We start from the raw sequence: 26,057 nt of genomic DNA on the forward strand, positions 1-26,057 counted from the left end.
TCTCTGACCATCATAGTTCCTCACACAGAATGTGAGAACTCTGGGTTTGGCAGAGGAGCAAAAAAGTCTCATATCAAACACCCATGATCAGATATCTTGTTAAAATAATTGTGAAAGTAGAACTACAATTGGCCCTACATTATCTCTGTAAACTCAAGTCTTTGGTCTAAACTAATTTGTGCAATTTTTTAGGAGAAAATTTGTGTGTACTGTTTGCCACTCAATTTCTGTGATAACAAAGGTGTGTCCTTTTAAAGGTATGTCTATAATGTATCTAAAATATATTTTGGGGGGTTAAGAAGATGGTGGACAGGAACAGAGTTGTAAGGATATAAAATAATAGTTAGTTTTCATAGAATAAAGTTTGTCTATTTATAGCTAATCCAATCTAACTCCCATGAATTGCCCCACAGATGTTCACACAATTTTGGCAACCTGTATGTTTGGCAACTGATGGTCTGGAATTTTCCTGTAAAGAAGTATGAATTCTTCCTCACTGAGTGTTATAATCACTTATCAGCCCAAATATATCATTGATGTCTCCCCTCTCCATCAAATGATCATGAATTTGTCTCAAGAACTATAAGCTTATATTTATTTCCCAAGACAGCACCTACTTAAGAAAACTCATTTGTGATAAGAGGAACCAAGTATAAAAGAGAGGAAACAGACATCCCCATACTCCTTTGCTTTTTTCCTTCATTCTTATTCTACTACTCCAACGTTAGCTGTGGTGTTGGTACCATCTCCAGAACATATACCAGTAGTTAAGTGGAAGAGATGGTTTCCTTTCCCTCCTTTTACTATGAAAAGGCTTGAGGGATAGAAGGAATAGATTTCTACATTTTGATTGAAATTTTCTGATGAGTTGGGAAGGGATTGAAGGGACTGCCACTCAAGTCAAAAATAGCCTCCAAGAGTGGAGGCTGTGTTTTCATTAGGGCAAAGAAGGAAGAAAGTGAGCCAGGAGAAGGAATATATAGAAGAGGCTATGACGTGATTGGTGCTTTCTCCAGATCACTTTACAGAACTGTGCACCCTCTCCTTGTTCCTGAGAGTGTTAGCTGCTCATCACTCACATTTGCTGCTTTCTTCAGGCTATTATTCTCAAGTCAATCAGAATTGCTTCACCAAGATTATAACCCCGGCTTTCCTGGAGGCAGCCCACAGGTGAATACCAACTCTTTCCCTTCTAAAGCTAAACTCCACCTGGGACTATATCCTTGCCCATCTCCTTCCCCTATTTACCCTGTTGTTTCTTACTCCCTGTCTCTAGACAGTGTCATTAATAAATTGCATACATCTCCATCCTTGTCTCAGGTTTTGCTTACAGGGCCCAAGAAAACCTACAACTCTGATCTCTTTCCATTTTCATCAAGAGATTTAACTGTGATATGATTGAACTTATAAAAAGAGAGAAGCTATATGTTTTATTCACTTTTTTCATCCTTATCACTTGATGATATCTAAGTAACACAACTTGAATACTAAACTCTGTGTGTGTGTGTGTGTGTGTGTGTGTGTGTGTGTGTGTGTATGTGTGCACACAAGCAACACACATTTGATGGTAAGTTACATTCTGTTTCCCATTGTTCATTTCCCCAAAATACAGGAAATGAAAGCTAAAAAAATGCAGGCAAGCAAATCTGGTTGACCATTTGGTCAATGATTAATGAAATGATTGCCCCTGTTTAAAAAAGTTATTTCTTATTTGCAAGTAATTGAAGAAACAAATTCATTTAAAAGAGGCCAAAAGGGGAAAACAGAAATGGGGAAACCAGGGAGGAGACTAAAGGAATACTTCAATTTATCTATATAAAGGGACTACAAATGACTGCAATCCACCCAGACATTTATTTTACTTTAAAATCTATTTTATGAATCAATATAAGCATATCATTTCCTTGGGTGTATGTTACTGTCATCACAACATTTAGTTTCCTATAGATCTCACATAGGTGTATCTGTTATAAAATATGGGGTACTAAAAACAACCTATTTGCAACAGTATATCCCAGGAAACACTGCAAATATGTTTTGTATTCATAAGCAAGGTGGACTTCAGAGTGGTCTGTTGGACCAATGCACCAACCCATCAATGAATCTCCATCAGTGAATCTCTATCAGGACAGCTTGGTGAAGTCTGAAATTTAGCTTATCATCACTGAATACTTAAAAAAAAAGAACTTGTATGGGGTTATGATGGGAAGACTTCATGATAAATAAATTCACTAGTGCCTATTGAGATGAATAATCAGCACATAGTTATAGGAGATCTAAGGTTTATAAGAACATATATTAGGAAAAAACCTTTGCCAGTATCATTTTCTCTCTTCCAAAGAGTGTTATAAGTACATAGCATAAACTATAATTTAAAAGATAATCTACCATAAGGATACTGAATTTGAGATAGGAATTCATTCTTCTGGATGAAACACAAAATCCAGTGATAAAAATGATTAAAAGATGATAAAAATGAAAAAAAAAGATAAATAAAAATGAAAAAATGATTAAAAAATGATAAAAAAGAGAGTCTGAAATATTAGAGATACATTGAAAAGACTAATCTGATCTAAAAAGTCAGCAGATTATTCCTCTTGCAAATATAAAATGAACTAATGACAAGTGAGAGGTATATGAATTCATTCTGTTAATCAATAAATAATTGCTGGATTTTTTCTGAGATGATGCAGATTTTACAGGGTAAATGAAAGGAGAGTATTTATAGTAGGTTTTAGATTAAATTAGATATTCAGAGCTATTAGAGATGTTCAAAGGACCTAGGGGACCTCTATATCCAATTATGTCAATTTTTGCTTTGTAGCCTAAATCCTCAGAAAGTATCATTGTTATGAATAAGCTCATAAACAAAATGTATTCTTATGGGAAACTTAGAAGTCTATGCCCCTATAGTTCTATGGCTTGTCACCAAGCTGACAGATGGTAAGAATAGTAAAAAAGCACCATAAAGTTGGGTCAGATGAGATAGAGCCTTGAGAGGAAAAATTTAAAAGATGGGATCAGCATGGACTAGAGTGGGATGCTGAAGGCTAACAGATATATGTCATAGAAAAATGTTTCTATTTTTCATAGAAAAAAAATTTTCTATTTTTCAAAGAAAAAGAAGGTTTTTAACATCAACACAAGCTTGCTCAACAAATAGCAAAAACAAAAACAAAATCCTAGGAAAAAGAATTCTCTGAATCCTTAGTGAAGGTATTTAGATGCCTGAATTTTACCTTCATATATGTTATAAGTAACATATATGTTATAAATATATGTTATAAATATAAATATGGTAGAAATAGGACTTAAACTGCATGACACAGGAACTCTGATCCATTGCTGAGGAATGGTAGGTAAGGCCAGAGGAAAATATTTTAACTCAAAAGGTAAGATATTTTTACTGATGAGGCTGTATGAATATCTTCAAAACATATATTCTCATGAAGATTGAGCTCTGTAACCCAGAAGGAGACAGGAACTGACTGTATCACCCTTGCCAGGAAGTACTGCATCAAAGAAAGGCTTTTCATTACATGAGATGGAGGTTCTTCCAAAGCCAATAGATGATGCTACTGTGGTCCTATACTTATGAGGCAGTGTTGTAGGAATATGAAAGGAATGAATAAGGTTTGGAAAACACATACATGACAGAGATATAATGGCCACTTAAGAAAATGATGCCCCACTCACCTCCTCCCAGTGCTCCCAAACCTGGCTGCTTAGAGTGTTGGTTGATATGGGCTAACAGCTGCTCCCGTTCTCCAGGGATTTGTCCTATGCCTTACATGGAAAGTTATCCTGACTAGAGTATCTTGCAGCAGATGGAAATTTAGAAGTGATTATCTTACTAAAATGAAATGAGATAGCAAGTCATGAAAAGACAGAGCGGACTAAATCTAATCACACGAGCCCTTAAAAGAAAAGATTTTTTACTAATGGCAAAAAAAAAAAAAAAAAAAAAAAAAATTTAAACTAGTGGTAGAACGATAACCCAAAATGATTCAATGTTTGAGAATACCTTCATTAAGATTCTAGAGGAAGTGGTGCTTCCAGGAATGGAGTTATACACAGGTAAGGAGCTCTGTGGACGAGAGGGTAAATCTTCCTACTGACGAAACATGGGGAAAGCTTGAAATCATGTTTCAAGGTACTCACTATGTTAATTCATTTTCAGTTCACAATATGGCTCTCCCAAATCAAGTCATCCTAAGTATGCATTTAGTACAGCTTTCAGGAAAAGGAAATTCAGACTCAAGTCATTCTCAGAGACTGACTCCTAATCATGACTTCCCAAATTCTACTGACTTTCAGAAAGACTTATGAACTGAGGAAGGTTCAGGAGGAACTTAAGTGAATCTGAAATGTCAGAAACCAGAATGTTACCTACGTGGTTTAACACATTGCACCCATCCTCATTTTAAAGTCTCACAGTTGGTCGAAGCTCTAGGACAAATTTAGGAGACAAAGCTAAGACAAGACAAGGCAGTTCATCAGATCCATATCCACCCCAGAATATGAATACAGTCCTTTCAAGTCAAGGATGAATTATCAGAGGATAATTCTCCATGCCCACTACTTCACTTCATCATTACTTAAAGTAAAAGAAGATTTTTTTTTACTTGATATTTATGGTTCCAAACACAAGAACTGTGATCTCTGAATAAGACTTACTAAGAGGAAGATATAAAGCTTACTGTTTGAAAGAATTTACCAGTAAGTGGGACTCATTGTGAGATAATATCACTTTAAAAAGGCATATATGAAAAAGTATAAGTGATCTCATTTGAAACCAAAGGAAGGTAATTGTCAGAGAATTATCAAACTTCATCTAAGTTTAGTGAGATTACTTGCTCCCAGATTCAGGAATCGCAAAGCCAAATGCAATTTTGATGTTATCTTCTCTATTCAGGTGGGGATCAGAAAGCACAAAGGTGATTTGATAGCATGATTTCCATCTGCTAGATAAAGCTACAATTCGGCTTCCTGTCTGTAGTGACAATGTGGAGTTACGGGGCACAGCTCTGGGGGCCCTCATCCTTCCCTAGAAGGCCAGGAGAAGATATCCCAGGAGCTTAATTATCCAGCAGCCAAAGGGACCCTAGGGAAGCATTTTTCTATACAAATAACTTCACCAATTAATCCTATTAGAGGTCATCAAAGATAACATTTGCATCAGGTTCTATATCAAGACCAGAGTTACCTCTCCCCTTAGCTCCTGGTGCACCAGGTAAGACTCTGGTGACCATGAAAGAAAGGATGAGATGGAGATAATAGAGAAGAAATTGAAGATAACTGCTCTTCTTGGACTCCTCTTCCTTCATGCAGATATTGCAAGATGGTGAATACAGGAGAGGGGAAAGCTATGTGTATGCATGGACTGGGTTGTGTCTAGTGTAAAAGATTGCCCCATAAAAGTTCAACTCCCTAGGACATACTGACTCCCCAAGATACCCAGTGCATTTTTGTTTTGTCTTCTTTTGTTATTGTTTGAAATTATGGGTGCATATGTGAATAATCAAGAGATCCAGGTTGCTACCTAGACTTTCTTGTTAGCCCAAAGCTATCAAGAGTATTTTTCCTACAGTAGGAATATTCTTTGGAAGAGGCAAGCAGAGGAAGAGGGACTGATTTTGAGAGCACAGTTTCAAAGCAGGGTCACATAACATACAGGTTTCAGGATCACAGATCACATCTTTCCCTCCTCTTGGTGCTATTCTCAATGTTCAGTTTTCTTTCTCACACATCTCCTTATGTAACCTTTCTGTCCTTTCTTTCATCTTCTTTGTGCTTTATACCTTTGGTAATTTGACTAATTCTCAGTTATAGGACAAAACTGTGTTTCCTATCTTACCTTAATGCTTATCTTTATGAGTTGTTGTTCCTTTAAGTCATAGTGTAAGAACTCCACTGGGGGTAAGATACAATCAAGACTGGTCAGGAATGTCCACCATTGAGAAAATAGTGGAGTCTGGAGGGCTTGCTGATGACCATATATGCAGGGTGTTGGTGAGTTGCTGGTGACTCTTAACTGGACATTTGTTTGGGGAAAAAACAAAAAAAAACTACTTCAACAGCAGCTTACACATTTGTCAATTAGTGTATCAGTAAGTCAATTTCAATTTGAAATTGAAATTGAATTTGAAATTGAAATTGAAATTCAATTTCCAATTGAAATTCCAATTTCAATTGGAAGTCAATTTCAATACATAAATTAGCTTAATTATCAGCTCACCAGGCAGTTAGCGTGTCACCATGTTAAAAATAATACCATTGATATTTCATTAATGACCTGATCATCTATGTCAAAATCTGTCATTGTTTCCAGGAAGACTGATCTGGTCCTATAACACTCCATAAAGAAAGCAATGTTAGCATTGGATGGAAAATGACATCCATGTTTTAATTGGAATGAATTAATTAGAGCCCTTAGTTCTGAAAGACTGGTAATAAAGTGTAAAAGACAAAACAATTTACATTAAGGTTTAGGCTAGAGCATGGGTGATGGGGAAGAAACATATGGAACTTAGCTACAGGGAAGGGGCAAAGTGAGGGATGAGATTTAAACCCAATAAAAATACAATGGACATAAGAAGAAGGAAATAGGAAAATGAAAGGATGGAGATAACATCTAGCTGAATCCTAGGTGCATGTGCAAGAAAGGCAGACATCACTAGACGTGCCTAGCCAAAGCCAACCAGAATTAGCCGAACCATGTATATGAGTCAAAAGTAATTGAGACTATGGGCTCTGTAAAACAACCTGAGGGTCTTGAAGGGGCAGGGGATGGGAGGTTGGGGGAACAAGGTGGTGGGTGTTAGGGAGGGCACGTATTGCATGGAGCACTGGGTGTGCTGCAAAAACAATGAATGCTGTTAGGCTGAAAAGAAATTTAAAAAATATGTAATTGTGTAATGTAAGCCACTGACATTGCACAGTGCTTTTTCATGTGGTATTTTTTTTTCGTTAGCTAATTGACACAATAAGTAACTTGCATTAACTCTTCAAATATTAGTTCAATATTTAATGCTAGTACATTCATTTTCTATTGCTGTGTAATAAATGACCACAAACTGCACTGCTCACATTTGTTTATAATACAACCGTTCTGTAGGTCAGAGTGTGGTAGGCATCAATGGTTCTCCACTTAGGCTTTCATGGCCACCATCAAGGTGATGGCTGGGCTAGGAAAGAATGCACTTCCAAAGGCATTCACATTGTTGGCAGAATGTATTTCCTTGGCACTAAGAATGATGTCCCTGCTTTTTGGAGGTGGTCAGTCCCACTCCTAGGGACTGCCTGAATTCTATCTCATGTGGACCCCTAAATCTTCAAACTAGTAACTATGCTTCTCAGGCTTTGAATCATTTTGGGTTACCATTCCACCACTAGTTTAAATTTTTTGCTAGTGAAAAATCTTTTCTTTTAAGGGCTCATGTGATTAGATTTGGTCTACCCTGTCTTTTCATGGCTTGCTATCTCATTTTATTTAGTGAGATAATCACTTCTAAATTTCCATCCACTGTCTTCGGCACCAAATGCAATGCTTCCTTGAAGCAGAAAGTTGTAAATTCCATAAAGTTTAGTAATGTAACAGTCCCAGAGGGTTAGGAGGCACCTGGAAAGATTTCAGGCACCCCTTTCTGGGGTTTCCTGAGTGTATTGGTTCTGTGGGGTTGCATAATATACTTACACATACAAAGTATTATAATGTGAACTACAACTCAGGTAAATATGGTATCATCCCAAGAAAGCCTATTTTTCTGAAAAGACCACGAGGTTTGTGTCCTTGATGCCAAGTCAACTTCCTAATTTATGTAGGTATCATCAATTCCTGTTTGTTGAATCAATGAACAGAATATAAATGGTGGATCCAAAATGGAAGGACCAACTTCTTTCCTAAAATTGAAAATATGTTCACGATAGTGAGAAGAAACCAGATGGCAGAACTAGAGATGGACTGTATTTTAAGAGATAGGGAATTAAAATTGCTTTTAACTTTTTTTTTTTTTTTACTCTTTTAATGTGGCTACTAGAAAATTTAAAATCAAGTACATGGCTCAAATTATATTTCTACTGAATGTTTTGGTCTAGAGAGAACTTTTTTGTTTCTTCACAGGGATCTACCATGTGGTCAAACATCAGTGCTGTCCCTTTTCTACTGACTGGCTTCCCAGGTCTGGAGATATTTCATCCTTGGATTTCCATCTCCTTCTTTGTCATTTATGTCTCCATACTCCTCAGCAATGGCACCCTTCTCTTCCTTATCAGAGAAGACCACACCCTCCATGAGCCAATGTACTACTTTTTGGCTATATTGGCAGCCACGGACCTTGGAGTGACTTTAACAACGATGCCCACTGTGCTTGGTGTTCTGTGGTTTGACCATAGGGCAATCAGCCATGGAGCTTGCTACTTTCAGGCCTATCTAATCCATTCACTCTCTATTGTGGAGTCTGGAGTCTTGCTTGTTATGGCCTATGATCGTTTTATTGCCATCCGCAATCCGCTGAGATACACCTCCATTCTCACCAATGCTAAGGTGGTGAAGATAGGGGCGGGGGTTCTAATGAGGGGATTTATACTTATTGTTCCCATAATCACCACCCTTTCTGGATTCCCATACTGTAAATCCCATGTCCTCTCCCATGCTTTCTGTCTGCATCAGGATGTGATCAAACTGGCCTGTGCTGACATCACCTTCAATAGACTTTATCCTATAGTCCTGGTCTCATTAACTGGTTTCTTGGACTCTGTGCTTATCCTTATCTCTTATATTCTAATCCTTAATACTGTGATGGGAATTGCCTCAGGTAAAGAGCAGGCTAAGGCTCTAAACACTTGTGTCTCCCATATTAGCTGTGTTCTGGTTTTTTATGTCACTGTTACTGGGCTGACCCTCATTCATCGATTTGGGAAATATGTGCCACATATAGTTCATATTATCATGAGCTATATCTACTTCCTCTTTCCCCCATTTATGAATCCAATAATCTATAGTATTAAGACCAAGCAGATAAGAAATGGTATCAATCACCTTTTCTTTCTTCACAGAATTTGATTCTGATCTCTTTACCTTGGGGTCTCTCCCCACTACAGAATGGGTTTCTTGGGAGAATGGAGTATGGACTATGTGAGGCCGATGTGGCTTGCAATCAAAAGGACTGGCATTCCTTTCATTTAAAAGACACAGCCTCATTGCTCTAATTCTTAGCCCCTTACCACCATCATACGATGAAGGACATTGGCTTTAGTCCTGCTGCTCTGTTTGGTAGACTGATTTGCTATATACTGTCATTTTTCACATCTGGTAAAATTGTCTTCATGTTTATCTGAAGCCAATGATACTTGAAATTTTTGCAGTCTATTCATTGAGAGGGGAATGAGATAGCTTGCAAGAGTTCCTTGGCATTTTTGTGGAAAATAGTTAAACATTTATTGTATGCCTGAGAGCACATCAGAGATGATGGGGTGGGGTGGTCTTAGAAAACCCTACTAATATTACATGGTGCTAGAGTGGATGAGAAATAAATGAGAATGAGCACTGGGTGTTATATGCAACTGATGAATTACTGAACACTACATCTGAAAATAATGATGTGCTATATGTTGGTTAATTGAATTTAAATTTAAAAAAAAAAAAAGAAAGAAAGAAGTGAGAATAAGATATTCAGGCCAAGAGAGGGCTTACTGTCAAAACCACTTAAGGCCAAAAAAGAACTTGGATTCCAGCAGATGCCATTATAACTAGATGCCCACTCTAGGTAGATTAATGAGAAGCCTCTGAGTTGCTGATATCTGATGTCTTCAAATTTAGGGGATGAGGACATCAAACCACTACAATAAAATGAAGTTCCATTTCTGACATACCTGAGTTTTTGTTTTGTGTTCTGCAGTTCATAACCTTCACATACACTTAATGAAAAAGGATACTTGTCAAAGAAACATTCTAATATGTGCACAGAGCAACATTTTGTCTTTTTCTGGATTGAGGGGATGCTGGTGAAATACTTTCAGGAAATATTGTAATCGTATGGACTTGAAACACATAAAACATTTAAGGAAAGTTCTCTTAGGGCCTCCCATACACTTTATTCCATGCAGGGAATGAGATGAGAATCTGTACATCAGCAATATAGGAAGAAAAGTTTTATTTTTTTAGTTCATAAAATGGTAAAAAGGGCCAGAGAGAATGATGTAAATTCCACAAAATAATTGATAGTACGTTGGAAAATAGAATGTCAATGTAGTCAATCAATAATTAGTCCATGCCATTGCGGAGGGTATGTGCTATGGCGAGTGCTGTGAAGTGTGTAAACCTGGTGATTCACAGACCTGTAACCTGGGGATAATAATATATTATATGTTTATAAAAAAATAAAAAATATAAAAAAATAATTAGTCCATGTCTTTTTCTTTTTTCTCTTCTAACTGGAGAAGGAATTGCATATCCTTATGTCTTTTTTTTTTAAATTTTTTTATTTTTTATAAACATATATTTTTATCCCCATGGGTACAGGTCTGTGAATCACCAGGTTTACACACTTCACAGCACTCACCAAAGCACATACCCTCCCCAATGTCCATAATCCCACCCCCTTCTCCCAAACCCCCTCCCCCCAGCAACCCTCAATTTGTTTTGTGAGATCAAGAGTCACTTATGGTTTGTCTCCCTCCCAATCCCATCTTGTTTCATTGATCCTTCTCCTACCCACTTAAGCCCCCATGTTGCATCACCACTTCCTCATATCAGGGAGATCATATGGCATATCCTTATGTCTTACTGGATCACTGGAATGATTTCCTATAACCAACAGATTCTCTTGTAAAGGGATTTATTTCTCCATTAGAAATGGTTATTTATAAAATAATCTATGAAAACCATTGATTTAGATCTTCCATTACTGTTTGCTTCCATTCTTAATTCAGCTAGTTTTTTTTTTCTCATTTTAATTAGACTTTCCCCATTGATTCTATGAGAGAGAAGGGAATAATAGATTAATTGGCCTGTACAGTTCAGGCAGTTTAAAAATTAAAAATTAAAAATAAAAGAATATATAACAACTTAAAAGAAAGGGAAAAGATACATTTAAAAAAATCAAAACAATGGTGATATAAGTAAATCTAACATAACAAGTGTTTCTAATAGAGTGATACCTAGAAATGAATTCAAAGAAAAATAATGAAATATATGAGGTAATCCTATAGTTATAAACTATTTAAAGAAAATGGGCATGATCTTTATTTTTTATCATCTATTTATATATGTGCAATAGCATCTTAAAAGTTTAAGATTTCATAGAAATATAGTTACTAATCAATTTTACCATGCCATCTTATTATCTATAAGATTATATTCTATCTTTTGTAGTATATACTCTGTTCTCAAACTTCCCCAAATAAAATGGGTAGAGTTTATCTAGACATATGGAACATACTATTACATTAAAAAAAGCTAAAACTGTAAACATGTTATACCTTTGACTATAGTAATTTTACTTGCATCAATTTATTCGTAGGAAAATGGAAAATTTGTTAAAAAAAAAAAGCCAAGTATGGTAGAAAGAATGTAGTCTTGGAAGAAAAAAGCACATCTACTTTTTCCTTCTTCACTTTCAACCTTTGTGATCTTGAACAATCAGTAAATCTCTGAGCCTCAATTAAGAATAATAAAATGCATGCTATTGGCATTCATATGTCCTGTTAATTATATTAACATTATTGTATTGGCAAAGCTAGACATCTGAAGATTTCAACCTGTCAGCACTAAAATAGAAGGGAAGAACATTCGGCCAGTAGGAAATCATTTAATATATGATGATTCTTTCCCATGATGAAATACATTGTTAATATAAATGAAAATTATAAGTTTTAAATAGCCTTTGTAAATGATGGTGCTCCTTCAGGCTTTTCCCTCCATCACTCTCAATATAGTTTTCTCTTATGAGGACAAAAATACATCCAGTCCGTTGACTTGTATTTCTGATTCCTTCTTGTCTTATTTACCTTGACAACATAGATGGTTTTATTTTCACTTCTTTGGAAACTCTTTAGCCAGTATCCTATGTGTTTTGTGTGTTTGATTTTTTGTTTTGGCTTATTTTAAATTTATCCTAAACATTTCATTCTTTTATGTTCTTCTGAGAAAATGAAACAAAACAAAGCAAGATGACCCTTGATGTAGATCTTAACATTTTTCTGGCCTTGTGCCAACACATAACATAAGTTATTTTTACCATCATTCTTAGGAGTATTTACTTAATCTTTGTGACAATTATTTCAATGACATCCATCATCTCCTTTTTACAGATGAGGAAGCTCCAGTGCTATGTATGTAAAGACACAGAACCTGTAAGAAAGACTGGGATCATTCTCATACTCCAGGGCCCCTGCCCTTACCCATGAATTACAGTAATTTGAAACAAAGTTTCCAATCTAATCTAATTTGATATGACTATTGATCATTCTCAAGTCCCTCCTCCTGTTCTCATATTTGTTTTCTGAACTCAATACACACATATATAACTGCCCAGGAGACATTTCTACCCGACTGCTTACAGACATGTAAGACCCTAACCTGAATAACTCTCTTCATTCTTTTTTTCCAAATCCAGCATGAAAAACAATGCTTAGTGCACGAGTCAAACAACAGTTCCTGATGACCTAATAGTTTCTCTCTTCCTTGATCCCTATCTTAATAAATGGAGCTGCTCTTCACTCAGATAAAATCAGAGAGGCAGATGTCATCTTCCAGTTTTCTCTCTCCTTAATATACCACCTTCAGTCAATTTCTCCTCTTTCTAAGTCATAGACTCCTTCTCTGGTCCACGGCTATGCCACCCTACTGACAACACCTCATCCCATCCACATCAACACTGTTTCTCACCTGGATTATTGTAATTTAGTTCTGCACACTCTTCACTCACTCTTCTACCTTTTCAACAAGTCCTCCAAGCTTTCACCAGAGTAAACTTGTCAGAGGGATTATCTGATCATGGTCCCTGCCCTTTACCTCACACTCACTACTCTTACGGTGAAGTCAAAACTCCTCACGTGATTTGTAAAACCCAACATGATTAGAACCTGCTGCCACAGATTCATTTTGTATTACATTTTGCCACATTTTTTTTTTTTTTAGCTATACTAAAATTCTTTTTGTTTGAATTCATCATATTTCTTTCTTGCCTTTGGCCTGTGCACATTTTTCCTCTCTGTTTGGAACTGAACTCTATCCTACTCACAACGACCATTTTCCTTACCTTCCTCCTTGTTCAATTCTCCGCTGAAATCACATTTCCTTTGGGAAATCACTGATCCCAGAGATAGTCCCTGTGTGCTTCCATTAGCATGTTATCATCGATGCAGTAATGACAGTGGTATGAAAATGTATGGTTAAAGAAAAAAAAAAAAGAAAAGGAAAGAAAAGAAAATTTATGATAAATATTTCTTTTCTGATACCCATCGTATTGTGAAGCTGATGCAAAAAGATTAATGATCTAAAAATAAGGTAATTTTTAAGACAAAAAGTTAATTGTCCCCATAGCTATTAAGAAATTCACTTGTGGGACGCCTGGGTGGCTCAGTTGTTGAGTGTCTGCCTTTGGCTCAGGTCATGATCCCAGGGTCCTGGGATCGAGCCCCACATCGGGCTCCCTGCTCAGCAGGGACCCTGCTTCTACCTCTTCTACTCCTCCTGCTTGTGTTCCCTCTCTCGCAGTACCTCTCTCTGTCAAATAAATAAATAAAATCTTAAAAAAAAAAAGAAAGAAATTCATTTGTGTTCTTTTAATCAGAACTTATTTCCCCAAAGGAATAGAAAAGACAAAAATGCAATTGGAATTTGTAAACTCTAGGACCGACAATGGTACATGTGACCCTTGAGAGAAATAGGTATACTTGTGTCATTTAAGGTAGACAATAGGAAGGATATGCATGTATTTCTTAAACCCTGATGCTGAGGATTTGGTTGGGGGGGATCATATAAGCAAATTCTGATATTCCACCTCTGCTGGTATCTGAGTTTCTAGTTTTCCTCCCACATCCTTTGGGGAATGCATGAATGACCTGAGGACATTGTTTAAGTGGCCCAACTACTCCAGAAAGAGGAAAGAGATCAGGGGGTCTCCTGAGTGGCTGTAAATCTCTGAGGAAATGATTCCTACATATATAAGCTTTCTAATGGGGCCTATGGCTATGTGAGGGAAACTAATGGCTATGTGAGGGAAACATCTAAACCTGGTCTTCAAATAGGGCAGGAACAAATCCCTGTTACAGCAACAAGATTGGAGTGGGAGTGTGCCAGGAACAGAAATATGGAATGACTCTTCTCCCTTCTGATATTATATGTAGTCAGGAGAAGCATTTAAGAAGGCTTTCCAGAGACCTGCATAGAAGGAAGATCTGAGCCGAGGTGAGAGACATCTACAGCACAGACATCTTCCTTTTTTTTTTCAGTAAGTGTATAAAAGAAACTATGCCAGATTTGGCTTTCTAATCTGTGATCCTTGTTGGGTTGGCATCACCATAACAATGAGTGCCGTAAATTAAGTGTGACATTGTGTGCTTTTATCCGTTTTTCTAGGTAGTTTATAGTTTTTATTAGATCTTAATAGCATGCATGCTTACTTGTGTGTGTGTTCACACTTTAGGACTACTGTCTTAGAAAGGGCATGTGAGACTCCCTAGGAAAAATAGAAAACCCGAGACTCTGTTTCTGGCCCATTACTCTTGTACCACAGGGCCTATTCCTCATTCCATGAATGAGGATGGGAGTAGATGAGAGATGAGGGGGAGTAGGACTCAGGGTCTCCTCTCTGGTCACCTGTGCATTTCAACTTCGTGAAGGATTCTTTATTCACTATTTCCTTTTGAAGTCCACATATCCTTCTTTTCCCTTCTTTCTTCACACACCCAAGCCCTCTTTGCTTCTTTCCTTCCCCCATATCCACTGAGAGTCAAGTTGTGCTCTCAGACTGAGTAGTTTGGTCTATTTCTATGGATGTCTGTGTGTGTGTGTGTGTGTGTGTGTGTGGTGTTGTTGGTGTTATAAATCTAGAAATCGTATTTACCTAGAAAAACATCATAACATGAAAATCAGGTTGGTAAATTATCTAGATGTTTTCAGCATTAGGGACCCCGTTGGGACATTCATTGGCAACACTTTGCATAAAAATGCACAATGACCAAGAAAAATATAAACTCTACTGGTGTGTATTGTGCAATTCTTAAGGACAGAGACTGTGCTTATGGAATGATTTTCTCAGCAATCAATGTAGTGGGAGCCATGTAGTGTATGTTCGCTAATTCCCTGCACATTCCAAATAATAATCTTTCCACTTGTCCCAGATGATACTGAGGGGTGGTGCTCCGAATGGCTGTCTATAATTTCAGGTGTAGAGCATCCTTTGAGGACAGTTCCTCAGATATTGATAAGACAGTTTCTCCAGAACTTTAGGAAGTCACTGAAGAAAATACATGTTCTGAGTTGGGAGCTGCCTATCAATTTCAAGACCATAGCTTTCCCCTCTCCACCTAGACAGATTAATTCTTCTGCACCTGATGTAATTTTCTCAACATCTGTCAATAAACAAAGCCATATAGCCAAGCCATGTTTATGGAATTTTGCTACATAATGTGGACTTGGGAGTATGCATGGAGGATGGTCCAGCACTGAAGAAACTGTCTATGGTGGCCTCAGTTTGATGATAGTATCTTGTACTCCTGGTAGCCCCACACACCTGTTCCTGGACAAGTATCAAGGTTCTCTTTTAATCTTGGACAGGTTCTCCCTTTATGTCCTGGTTTTACATTCTTAGAGATATTATAGCCTACTTTGTATCTTATTATTTTTCTGATGAAAACCTAGCTACAGAGGAAAATATAGCCTCCGTATTTCAAACATTTTGTGTGTGTGTGTGTGTGTGTGTGTGTCCTCATAAAAACAGTGAAAGCTTATGTCCTTGTTGATCTTGGACATTTTATTACCAGTCTCTGAAGAAACCTAATTAGCTTTTAAGGAGAAGCTTACAGTCTGGAAATATGGTTTATTCATTCTGAATTCTTTTTCTTTAATAAATTAAATAAATTCAGGACCTTGTGTTTTGTTTTTTGTTTTTGTTTTTGTTTGGCTTGTTTCTGCTATTTTCCCCTTCAGAATACATATCTCTAATTTACTACCTCTCCCAACTACCTTTCTCTTCCTCTGACATGTTGTTTTCTCATCCCTGTTTTTTAAAACTCAGGCAATTTTTATTTTATTTTTACTATACAACATTTGTACAGTAATACTAATTTAAACTTCTATATTATTTGATATGCTTTAATTTTAGGGGACTCCTAGTGTTGGTGATTTCTATCTCAGTTACTGCCATGCCATATAGATACAACTTCAAAGCATTTTCTATTATTTTTATTATGTCCAATGAGCCAACATACAATACATCATCAGGTTTTTTTTTTTTTTTTTTTTTAAAGATTTATTTATTTATTTATTTATTTGACAGAGAGAAATTACAAGTACACTGAGAGGCAGGCAGAGAGAGAGAGAAGGAAGCAGGTTCCCTGCTGAGCAGAGAGCCCGATGCGGGACTCGATCCCTGAGATCATGACCTGAGCCGAAGGCAGCGGCTTAACCCACTGAGCCACCCAGGCGCCCCACATCATCAGTTTTTGATATAGTGTTCAACAATTCTCTAGTTGCTTATAACACCCAGTACCTGTCGCCACACGTGCCCTCCTTAATACCCATCACCCAGTCACCCCATCCTCCCACCTCCTCTCTTCCATAACCCTCAGTTTGTTTCTTGGAGTCCAGAGTTTTTCATGTTTTGTCTCCCTCTCTGATCGCTTCCCATTCAGTTTTTCTTCTCTTCTCCTCTAGTCCTCTGCTCAATTCTTTATGTTCCACATATGGGTGAGATCTTTTGATAATTTTCTTTTTCTGCTTGACTTATTTCACTTAGCCTAATCCCCTCCAGTTCCATCCATGTCAATGCAAATGCTAAGTATTCATCATTTCTGATGGATGAGTAATATTCCATTGCATATATGAACTACATCTTCTTTATCCATTCATCTGTTGAAGGGCATCTCACCTTCCACAGTCTGGTATTATGGACATTGCTGCAGTGAATATTGGGGTGCATGTACCCTTCTTTTCATTGCATCTGTATCTTTGGGGTAAATACCTAGGAGTGCAATTGCTGGGTCATATGGTAGCTCTATTTTTAACATTTTGAGGAATCCCCATCCTGTTTTCCAAAGCACTATATGTATTATATGCAGGCTAATGGGACATAATAATAGTAACAAAAAAGAAGTGAAGTGTTGAAGGAGAAGGAGCTAAGAGGTAAGAGGAGACACTGCTCAATAGGGAGCCTGCTTCTCCCTCTCCCACTCCCCCTGCTTGTCACCCTCTCTCTTTTTGTCAAATAAATCTTAAAAAAAAAAATTAGGTACGAGGAGACAGAAAGAATCTGAACATACAGTTAAGTCAAGTGATTTTCTGAGAAGCAGAAAGAGAACCAATGAATAAAGCAGCTATGAAAAAAAAAAAATACATGAGGGCATTTGGCAGAACAAAGAAACACCCATGTAGAAGAATCCAAAAGCTTGAAATCTCCAAAGATGGAGTAGATATGAAATGTTTACAGCAACGATTCTTTGGGAAAAGTTTTCAATTAGCAATAATCACGCCTAGGATAAACCTCATTGGCTACGATACTGCCACTGTGCAAAGCAACGATTCTTAGATATTACTGTATACCTGGCCCGGGATGGGTTTTAAGGAGGGCACATAATGCATGGAGCACTGGGTATTATACACAAATAATGAATCTTGGAACACTGCATCAAAAACTAATGAAGTACTGTATGGTGACTGACATAATAAAAATAATAATAAAAAAAAAAAGATACTACTGTAAACCTGAATTACTTGGGGATCATGATCAAGGGCAAATTTTAGTTCATTGGGTTGAAGGTAGAGTCTAAGGCCACATGTCTAACAAATCCCTGTGCTTGTTAGCTGTGGCTGGTCTCTGGCCCACACTTCTGGTAGCCAACCTTTAAAAAGGGGTAACCAGCTGTTGGAGCAACAAAGCAATCAAAAGTGATGGTGGTGGCCTGTGTTCCATAAAGCACCAACATTCAATTTCAGGAACAAAGGCAACTTTTCCCGACTGAAAACTATGTATTTATCATGAGTGCGAATAGCAAGAAAGCAGCTAAGTAAGATCATTAACCACTTGTACTTATTTACTTATTTGTTATTATTTGTACTTATTTGTTATTGTTACATACTGTTATTGGAAAATTTTTAAGCATAAACACAATAATAGGACCTGATGTTATAAGAAAGATTAATGAAAATGTTTCATTTAATTTGAGAAAATTTTAACCATTAACCTAATATTTTTTTCTACTTAGGGGAAGACTAACCTTCCTTATCTCAAGTATAACCTGCAAATTCTCTATTCTTCTTCTGTAGGGAAATATTTGTGAAGTTCCATTTATCATACCAATTAATTATCTCCAAATATGAAGATTACAATTAAGGCTTCTTAAGGTATACTATATCTTATACCTTCTTAAGGGATATACATCTTATATTAATGTATAATATCACCAAAGAATCTGAATTTCTGGGTTAAAGGTTTTTATAAAGCTGCTCTTCACCTGTGGGCACACAATGTGGCCCAATACTAGCACTGCCCCCTTTTTGCTGACTGGCTTCCCTGGTCTGGAGGCTGCTCATCACTGGATCTCCATCCCCTTCTTTGCAGTCTACGTCTCTGTGCTTCTTGGCAATGGTACTCTCCTCTGCCTCATCAAGGATGACCACAGCCTCCATGAACCCATGTACTATTTCCTTGCCATGCTGGCAGGCACAGATCTGATGGTGACATTGACCACGATGCCTACCGTAATGGGTGTCTTATGGATGAACCACCGGGAGATAAGCCACGGAGCCTGCTTCCTGCAGGCCTACTTCATTCATTCCCTTTCCGTTGTGGAATCAGGTGTCTTGCTTGCCATGGCCTGTGACCGTTTTATTGCCATCCACAATCCCTTGAGATACACTTCCATTCTTACCAATATTCGGGTGGTAATGTTAGGAATGGGAGCTTTTATGAGGGGGTTTATGTCCATCATCCCTGTAATCTTGCGTCTCTTTTCATTTCCATATTGCCACTCTCATATTCTCTCCCATGCGTTCTGTCTTCATCAAGAAGTCATGAAACTGGCCTGTGCTGACATAACTTTCAATAGACTTTATCCGGTAATTTTGGTTTGTTTAACAATCTTCTTAGATTCTCTTATCATTTTTTTCTCCTATATCCTAATTCTTAAGACTGTCATGGGCATAGCCTCTGGTGAAGAGAGGACCAAGGCCCTCAATACTTGTATCTCCCACATCGGCTGTGTCCTCATCTTTTATGTCACTGTGATTGGTCTGTCATTCATCCACAGGTTTGGGAAGAATGTGCCACCAGTGGTCCACATTATAATGAGCTATGTCTACTTCCTCTTCCCTCCTTTAATGAATCCAATCATCTATAGCATCAAGACCAAGCAAATTCAATATGGCATTCTCCGCCTTCTATCCAAAGATCGATTTGGAAGTTAAATGCAGATGGTAGGGATCTGAGGTTTCTCTGAACAGAGAACCATGGAATGCCAATTCCACCAAGTCTTAAAACCTATGGTGGCAATCTCCATTTCTTCAAATGATACAATGCCGTTTATGAAGCTTATGAGTTATAATTTATGAGTTGATTTGTTTCCTTGTTTTCCTGTGTTCTTCTCTTCAAATTCTAAATAAAGGATAGAAATGTTTTTATTTTATTGATAAAGTACAGCTCTGATGTTGTGTTTTTTGTATATTCAAGTTAATTTTTATGCTAAAACACATTGACAATTTGTTGTAGCCATTTGCATGGCTTACTTTGGACTTTTCTGATCATGTCTCTTGTCATTTTCCTATCAGGGAGTTCATCATTTCCTAATTTCTTTGTGGGAACTCATTATAAATGAATCCTCATGAGTCATTTATTTTGCAAATATATCCCAGTTTCCATTTGTCTTTTTATAGATAGAATTTAAAATTTTATATATAAGTAACTTCATTTTTATTTTCTTTATTGATATTTGGGGGTCACATGATAAAGACTTCCTTGATTCCAGGTTTATTTTTCATATTTTCTTGTTTTTTGCATAACTTCTGTTTGGACATTCTATTTTATAAAAGGTTAATATTTGGAGAAAATTAAGAAATTTAAACGAGTACTCATTGATTCTATTTTCAAAATAGTAACAGTAATCAGCTATTTGGTTGATATTTTAAGGCGTGAGACAGGAATGATGCTAAACAAAAATGTTTAAGAGCAAAGAAATCGATACAAAATATTGTCTTAATTAAACCCAACCCACTGAGGGGGGTGTCAAAAATCAAAGAAACCTACATTTAAAATGATCTCTGTGATTAGCTACAACATGTGAACGACAAACTGTGTTGAGGATGTGGGTTCCAAGACGGATCACCTCTACACTGAGCTAAGGGGAAGATTCTCTGAAGAGCGTGTCTTTAGCTGAGACCAGAGGGCAGATGAGTAGTTAATTGTTGAGATAGAGGTAAAAATGTTTTAAGCAGAAAGTAGTATGTGAGAAGGCTATAGTTTGAATGGTTCATGGAAACTTCTGGGAATGTGGCTCACGTGAAGAGCGTAAGGAGGTTAAATCAATAGCATCCTGTTGGCCAAAGCAGGTGTTTTGAGTGTCTACCCAGAGCGTCACAAGAAGCTACTGAATTAGTTCCAACCAAGAGAGTGATACAATTTCTGTGATATTTACAATTTATATGTTGAGGTATGATGTGGATTTTAGTATAGCAAAAGGGGCATAAGAAAATCAGAAAGATAACTGTGCCAGTTTCAGAGACAGATATTAGTAACTAACATTATTAAAATGAAGATAAATATTGGATATATATAAGATATATATAAGATCTAAAATTGATAGATTTTAGAAAAACATACAAAAGAAAAGTTTGGGAAGAAACAAATAAAAAAATAATCTGGATTATTTTAAGAACATGAATGTCATTAACCCCAAAATGATCACTGATTATGCATAAAATCCATGTTTGAAAAACTCTGTTAATTTGAAGATGAGTAAATGTCTCAGTAATCAAGTTTGACCCCTTAAAATTACTAAAGGAAATATTTTATGCTGTAGCACTAAGCTTTTAAGAGTAGAAAGTAATATATTCATTAGTTAGTCATTTAAAAAATAATTTTAATATTTGTATCTTTTTTCCTTATTATTAATGATCACAGTAAAAGCTAGTCCTATATGAGCATATGATGAAAGGATAGAGGTACAAGACAATACAAAAAACCTGAAGCATTTGACACTAATAGAAGCAGCTCATAGAATACATGGGTCTTTGCATTCTTACCCAGGGAGAAAAAGGGATAGATTAAAGTTTACACCCAGTGATTTTTCACTGGAGTGTGTCCACTTCTATCAAAACCTACTGATAACACCCTATCACATCCACACCAACACAGTTTATCATCTGGATTGCTGTGTATTGATTCTTCTTGTTCTATCTTTCTTCTAGTGTGCTCCTCATACTGTAGCAAGTGACCTTTAAACAAGGATTACCTGATTGTAAGCACGGCCTATCATTTATTTCATACTCTTGTCATTTGAGTAAAGTCAAAATTCATTACATGAATTTTAACACCCTATGTGATCAAAATATGCTACCAAAGATTCATTTTATGTTAAGCTTTCTTTCATAAGTTGTTCTGGAGATGCTATAATTTTTAGTATAAATTTATAATAAAAAAATTTTGGCTTAAATTCATCATTTTGTTTTCTTGTCCCATGACTAGTGCACATGTTTTTCTTTGATTGGTTTTTTTTTTTGTTTATTTCTCTGCATGGAATTAGTGCCCTATCTTAGAAAAAAATATTATATTCCTTGTGCTTCTATTATTCAGTTCTCAGCTTAAACAGCACTTCCAGGAACCTTGCTCAGATCCCAGAAATGTATTCTATGTGCTCTCCTAGCACACTGACATTCATATACTAGTAATAGTGTTTTATAAATTCATGGCAAATATACTTTCTGGTTCCCACTAGATTTTTGAGTTTCATTAATGAAATGAACATGTCTGTCACCCTGATCCTGTCACAAAATAGACAATGATAAATGAAGTAATTTTAAGATACAATATAAGACAACTTTCATTCACCTGGCTGTTCACAGATCCATTGAGGTTCCTGTGAATCAGAACTGATTGCTCCATAGTGACAAAAAAGACAAAAATGTGATTGGAATTCACAAATTCTAGGAGTAACAAAGGCACATATGACTCCCTGGACCTTTGAGATAGACTATAGTAGTGCTGATGTTGAGGATCTTGGGGTCACATAATTATGTCCTGACATGCCCATTAGGGTGGTATTTGACTTTCCAGTTTTCCTAACTCACCCTTGGGGAAACACACGATGGCTTTTCCCCAAAGTGGTTTAATGACCCAGACATTTACAGAAAAAGAAGAAAGGGAAGGAGAATCAAAGAATCTCCCAAGTGGGTGGGAAGGTGAAACTCTGGGGAGGTGATTTCTACAAACACAAACTCTTCAACTTGGTCTCTTCCAAACTTTTTTGAGAAGAAAGAGTTTGGGATAAGTCCTCTAAGAAGACAGAAAGAAAGTAACTATTCCAGCAATACAACTGTGTAGTGGGTGAATTCCAGGAATAGAAATATGATAGATGCAGGCAAGAGAAGATAGAAAGATTTTCCAGAGGGCTGCATAGGGTACATATCCCACCTGATGTGAACAACATAATAGCACAGACCTCCTTTGGACAGATGTATCACAGCAGGTTTGAAGTTTTTAGTGGGAGATCCATGGATGGGCCTCAAGAATCTGTGAATGGGTTTAGACTAAATGTGACATTGTCTGCTATTATCAATTTATCTTAATCCAGGCTTTTTGACTTTCTTAAGGATTCCATAAAATGCTAACATTTAATTTAAAAACCAAACAAAATTTTCTGATAACAACAAAAAATGTCTCTATCATGCTTGCAAATACAAAATTAAATCAAATTTAAATGTATCAAGTGTATCAATGAATTTATAACCAAACTAAAAGACAGTGTAACTAAGTAATATAATTATCTATATGTATATTTTTATCTTTTTTTTTGAAAAAAAATTGAGAAAATTTTAACCATGAACCTGATATTATATATAATGTGGGAAAAGACCACAATTCTACATCATTATTATAGCCTAGAAATCTCCACTGCTCTTCTGGAAAAAAAAAAAAAAAGTTGTAAAACCATGTATATACCAATTAATTATCCTGAGTACAAAGATGACTGGGACTGCTGTAATATGTTCCCATAGGGAGGTCGTGCAAAGAGAAAACACTGGATTTCTGGATTCGTAGCTTCCATAAACTTGCTCTCCACCTGCGAACATACTATGTGGCCCAATATTAGCACTGCTCCCTTTTTGCTGACTGGCTTCCCTGGTCTGGAGGCTGCTCATCACTGGATCTCCATCCCCTTCTTTGCAGTCTACGTCTCTGTGCTTCTTGGTAATGGTACTCTCCTCTGCCTCATCAAGGATGACCACAGCCTCCATGAACCCATGTACTATTTCCTCGCCATGCTGGCAGGCACAGATCTGATGGTGACATTGACCACGATGCCTACCGTAATGGGTGTCTTATGGATGAACCACCGGGAGATAAGCCACGGAGCCTGCTTCCTGCAGGCCTACTTCATTCATTCCCTTTCCATTGTGGAATCAGGTGTCTTGCTTGCCATGGCCTATGATCGATTCATTGCCATCTGCACACCTCTGAGGTATAACTGCATTCTTACCAATTCCTGGGTGATAAAGGCAGGATTGGGGGTACTAATGAGAGGATTTTTATCCCTTGTGCCCCCAATCATGCCACTCTACTGGTTCCCATACTGCCGTTCCCATGTTCTTTCCCATGCCTTTTGCCTCCACCAAGATGTCATGAAACTCGCCTGTGCTGATATAACATTTAATCGTGTGTACCCTGTGATTCTTGTTGCTTTGACTTTCTTCCTAGATGCTCTGATTATCCTCTTCTCTTATATTTTAATCCTGAAGATGGTTATGGGCATCACCTCCGGAGAAGAGCGAGCTAAGGCCCTTAACACCTGTGTCTCCCATATTAGCTGTGTTCTGGTATTTTATATTACTGTGATTGGCCTGACTTTTATTCACAGGTTTGGGAAACATGCACCACGTGTGGTCCGCATTTCTATGAGCTATGTCTACTTTCTGTTTCCTCCATTCATGAACCCCATTATATATAGTATCAAGACCAAGCAAATTCAGAGAAGCATCCTTCGCTTATTTTCTGCGCATAGTAGGGCTTGAGCTTTTATTTCGCAATCTTAAGCTCTCTGGGAGTTTTTCATTTCCCGTTATTGGAAGAGATGCCTGGTTTTATACTCAGTGTCTTTTCAGAGTTAGTGACATTTTAATTATTACGTAAAACTATAAATTGATGTGAGCAGATATATATTCTAGTATTACATGTGTATTAGAATATATATATTAGAATAGAGTATGTATAGAATGTGTTATTAGAGTATATATAATGTATAATATTCTATATATATTCTCTCTCTATATATATATGTATATATATATATTGCGTGTATATTCCAATATATGTATTAGAATGAATATTGGAATTGCATAGATAGAATGTTTTATTAGAATATATATATTATACACATATGATATATATTTAAGAGAAAACCCTGGTGATCTTGGGGAAAAGGGATATAGGAAAAAGGTGAGATGGGGCATTCCAGATCTTCTATGTGAAGAGAGAAGTACTACTTCAGAAAATGTCAGATAAATGAAGAAACATAGCCTGGATCAAAGACAGTTAATCTGAAGGAAGATGTGCACGTGGAAGTACATTTTCTGTGTTATAAAAAGGAAATCAGAATGATCTATTTCTCCTTTCCCATCTCTATGTTTGAATCTAACTGTACTGGAAATGATGTTGCTCCAAAAGTAAATAAATTTCACTGAGGAAACTTAGCACATGTATAGAGTTCTAGAAAGCTTATACCTGAAGCTTCACTTTCTCTCAGTATATCAGTGGATTTTATTATTAAATGGAAACTGATAAAGATCAAAGGCAAATTAGCAACCCATCAATTTCCTATTAGCCAGTTGAAGCCAGATCCCCTAGCATGCCTTGTTCTCTTCCCATAGCTGCTGAACACTAACATACTAATTTTCCTCTTTCTGGCTTTCTACTTTACCTCCTGATATTTTTCTTTTGTAAAAATTCAGTATAGATTTAGATATCTCTTGTCTCCACCTCCCTTTGCTTGCTTCCCAACATAAAAGAACTCAGGGCTTTTTCACTTGGATGAAAATTTTATGCTAATCAAGTCAGAAAACCCAGCAAAAGTAATGGTATGTACTGATGGAATAGTTTCTTCCCTCTATTTTTTCAAAATCTTGTAAGATTTTATGCTGTTCATTTTTATTTAGAGATGGTTAATTGTCTTTTGCTCATGTTACAGGTAATAGTAATAATCTTACCCATCTACTGTTAGCTCTATGCTACTATGTGGAACTAGACTAGTTACAGCTATGTGACCTAAATATTTCTATATTCTGAAAAGGCTGCTGTTTTTTCCTAAGCTGGTTCTTTTAGTTGGACCCCTTCCCAACCCCTTATTTTTCTTATTCAAAAGCTTATGTACAGAGCCCAGGGAACAATCAGCCCATCTAAATTCAGTCTGCCTCACCTGAGAAACTTTCTATACTGATGTCATATCTAGGGAGTAAGCACTTTAAGAATATTCCAGTAACTTCAACATGGAAAAACCTCACCTGCCATTTTCACTAGAAAAAAACATATAATAATTGCTTCCGGTCTTACACTTTTCATCATCCTTTCCAAAATGCATTATATCTGGAGATTCATTTTCTAGTGAAAAATACTGTTGATAAGACTTAC

At 36.7% G+C, this 26,057-nt stretch overlaps 3 protein-coding genes and 1 pseudogene across 4 annotated transcripts; 3 read left to right on the plus strand and 1 right to left on the minus strand.

Annotated features, from left to right (window-relative positions):
• The first annotated feature begins 8,131 nt into the window (after positions 1-8,131).
• Positions 8,132-12,995, plus strand: LOC101681722 (olfactory receptor 51B2-like). Of its 2 annotated transcripts, XM_013049238.1 has the most exons (2): positions 8,132-9,029; positions 12,985-12,995. In XM_013049238.1, the coding sequence occupies exons 1-2, from the start codon at positions 8,132-8,134 to the stop codon at positions 12,993-12,995; spliced, it is 909 nt and encodes a 302-aa protein (XP_012904692.1). The 2 variants fall into 2 exon arrangements, with proteins under 2 accessions (XP_012904692.1, XP_004779077.1); XM_004779020.1 differs by lacking the exon at positions 12,985-12,995 and having other exon boundaries at positions 8,132-9,064.
• A 4,596-nt stretch (positions 12,996-17,591) lies between these two features.
• Positions 17,592-17,742, minus strand: LOC123389602 (annotated as a pseudogene).
• Positions 17,743-18,691: 949 nt separating this feature from the next.
• On the plus strand, positions 18,692-19,630 carry LOC101671529 (olfactory receptor 51B2-like). Its single transcript, XM_004779064.2, has one exon. It carries the CDS (start codon positions 18,692-18,694, stop codon positions 19,628-19,630), a length of 939 nt encoding a protein of 312 aa, XP_004779121.1.
• Positions 19,631-23,509: 3,879 nt separating this feature from the next.
• LOC101682020 (olfactory receptor 51B2-like) lies at positions 23,510-24,445 on the plus strand. Its single transcript, XM_004779021.1, has one exon. The coding sequence runs from the start codon at positions 23,510-23,512 to the stop codon at positions 24,443-24,445; it is 936 nt and encodes a 311-aa protein (XP_004779078.1).
• The last annotated feature ends 1,612 nt before the right edge of the window (positions 24,446-26,057 follow it).

This window comes from Mustela putorius, unplaced genomic scaffold (genome assembly GCF_011764305.1).
Source record: "Mustela putorius furo isolate JIRA1106 unplaced genomic scaffold, ASM1176430v1.1 tig00003987_pilon_pilon_pilon, whole genome shotgun sequence".
NCBI classification, from domain to species: domain Eukaryota; kingdom Metazoa; phylum Chordata; class Mammalia; order Carnivora; family Mustelidae; genus Mustela; species Mustela putorius.

What these genes read in the sequence shown, in the direction of transcription:
- LOC101681722 (XM_004779020.1), top strand. Translation starts at nt 8,132, where the DNA reads ATGTGGTCAAACATCAGTGCTGTCCCTTTTCTACTGACTGGCTTCCCA.
- LOC101682020 (XM_004779021.1), top strand. Translation starts at nt 23,510, where the DNA reads ATGTGGCCCAATATTAGCACTGCTCCCTTTTTGCTGACTGGCTTCCCT.
- LOC101671529 (XM_004779064.2), top strand. Translation starts at nt 18,692, where the DNA reads ATGTGGCCCAATACTAGCACTGCCCCCTTTTTGCTGACTGGCTTCCCT.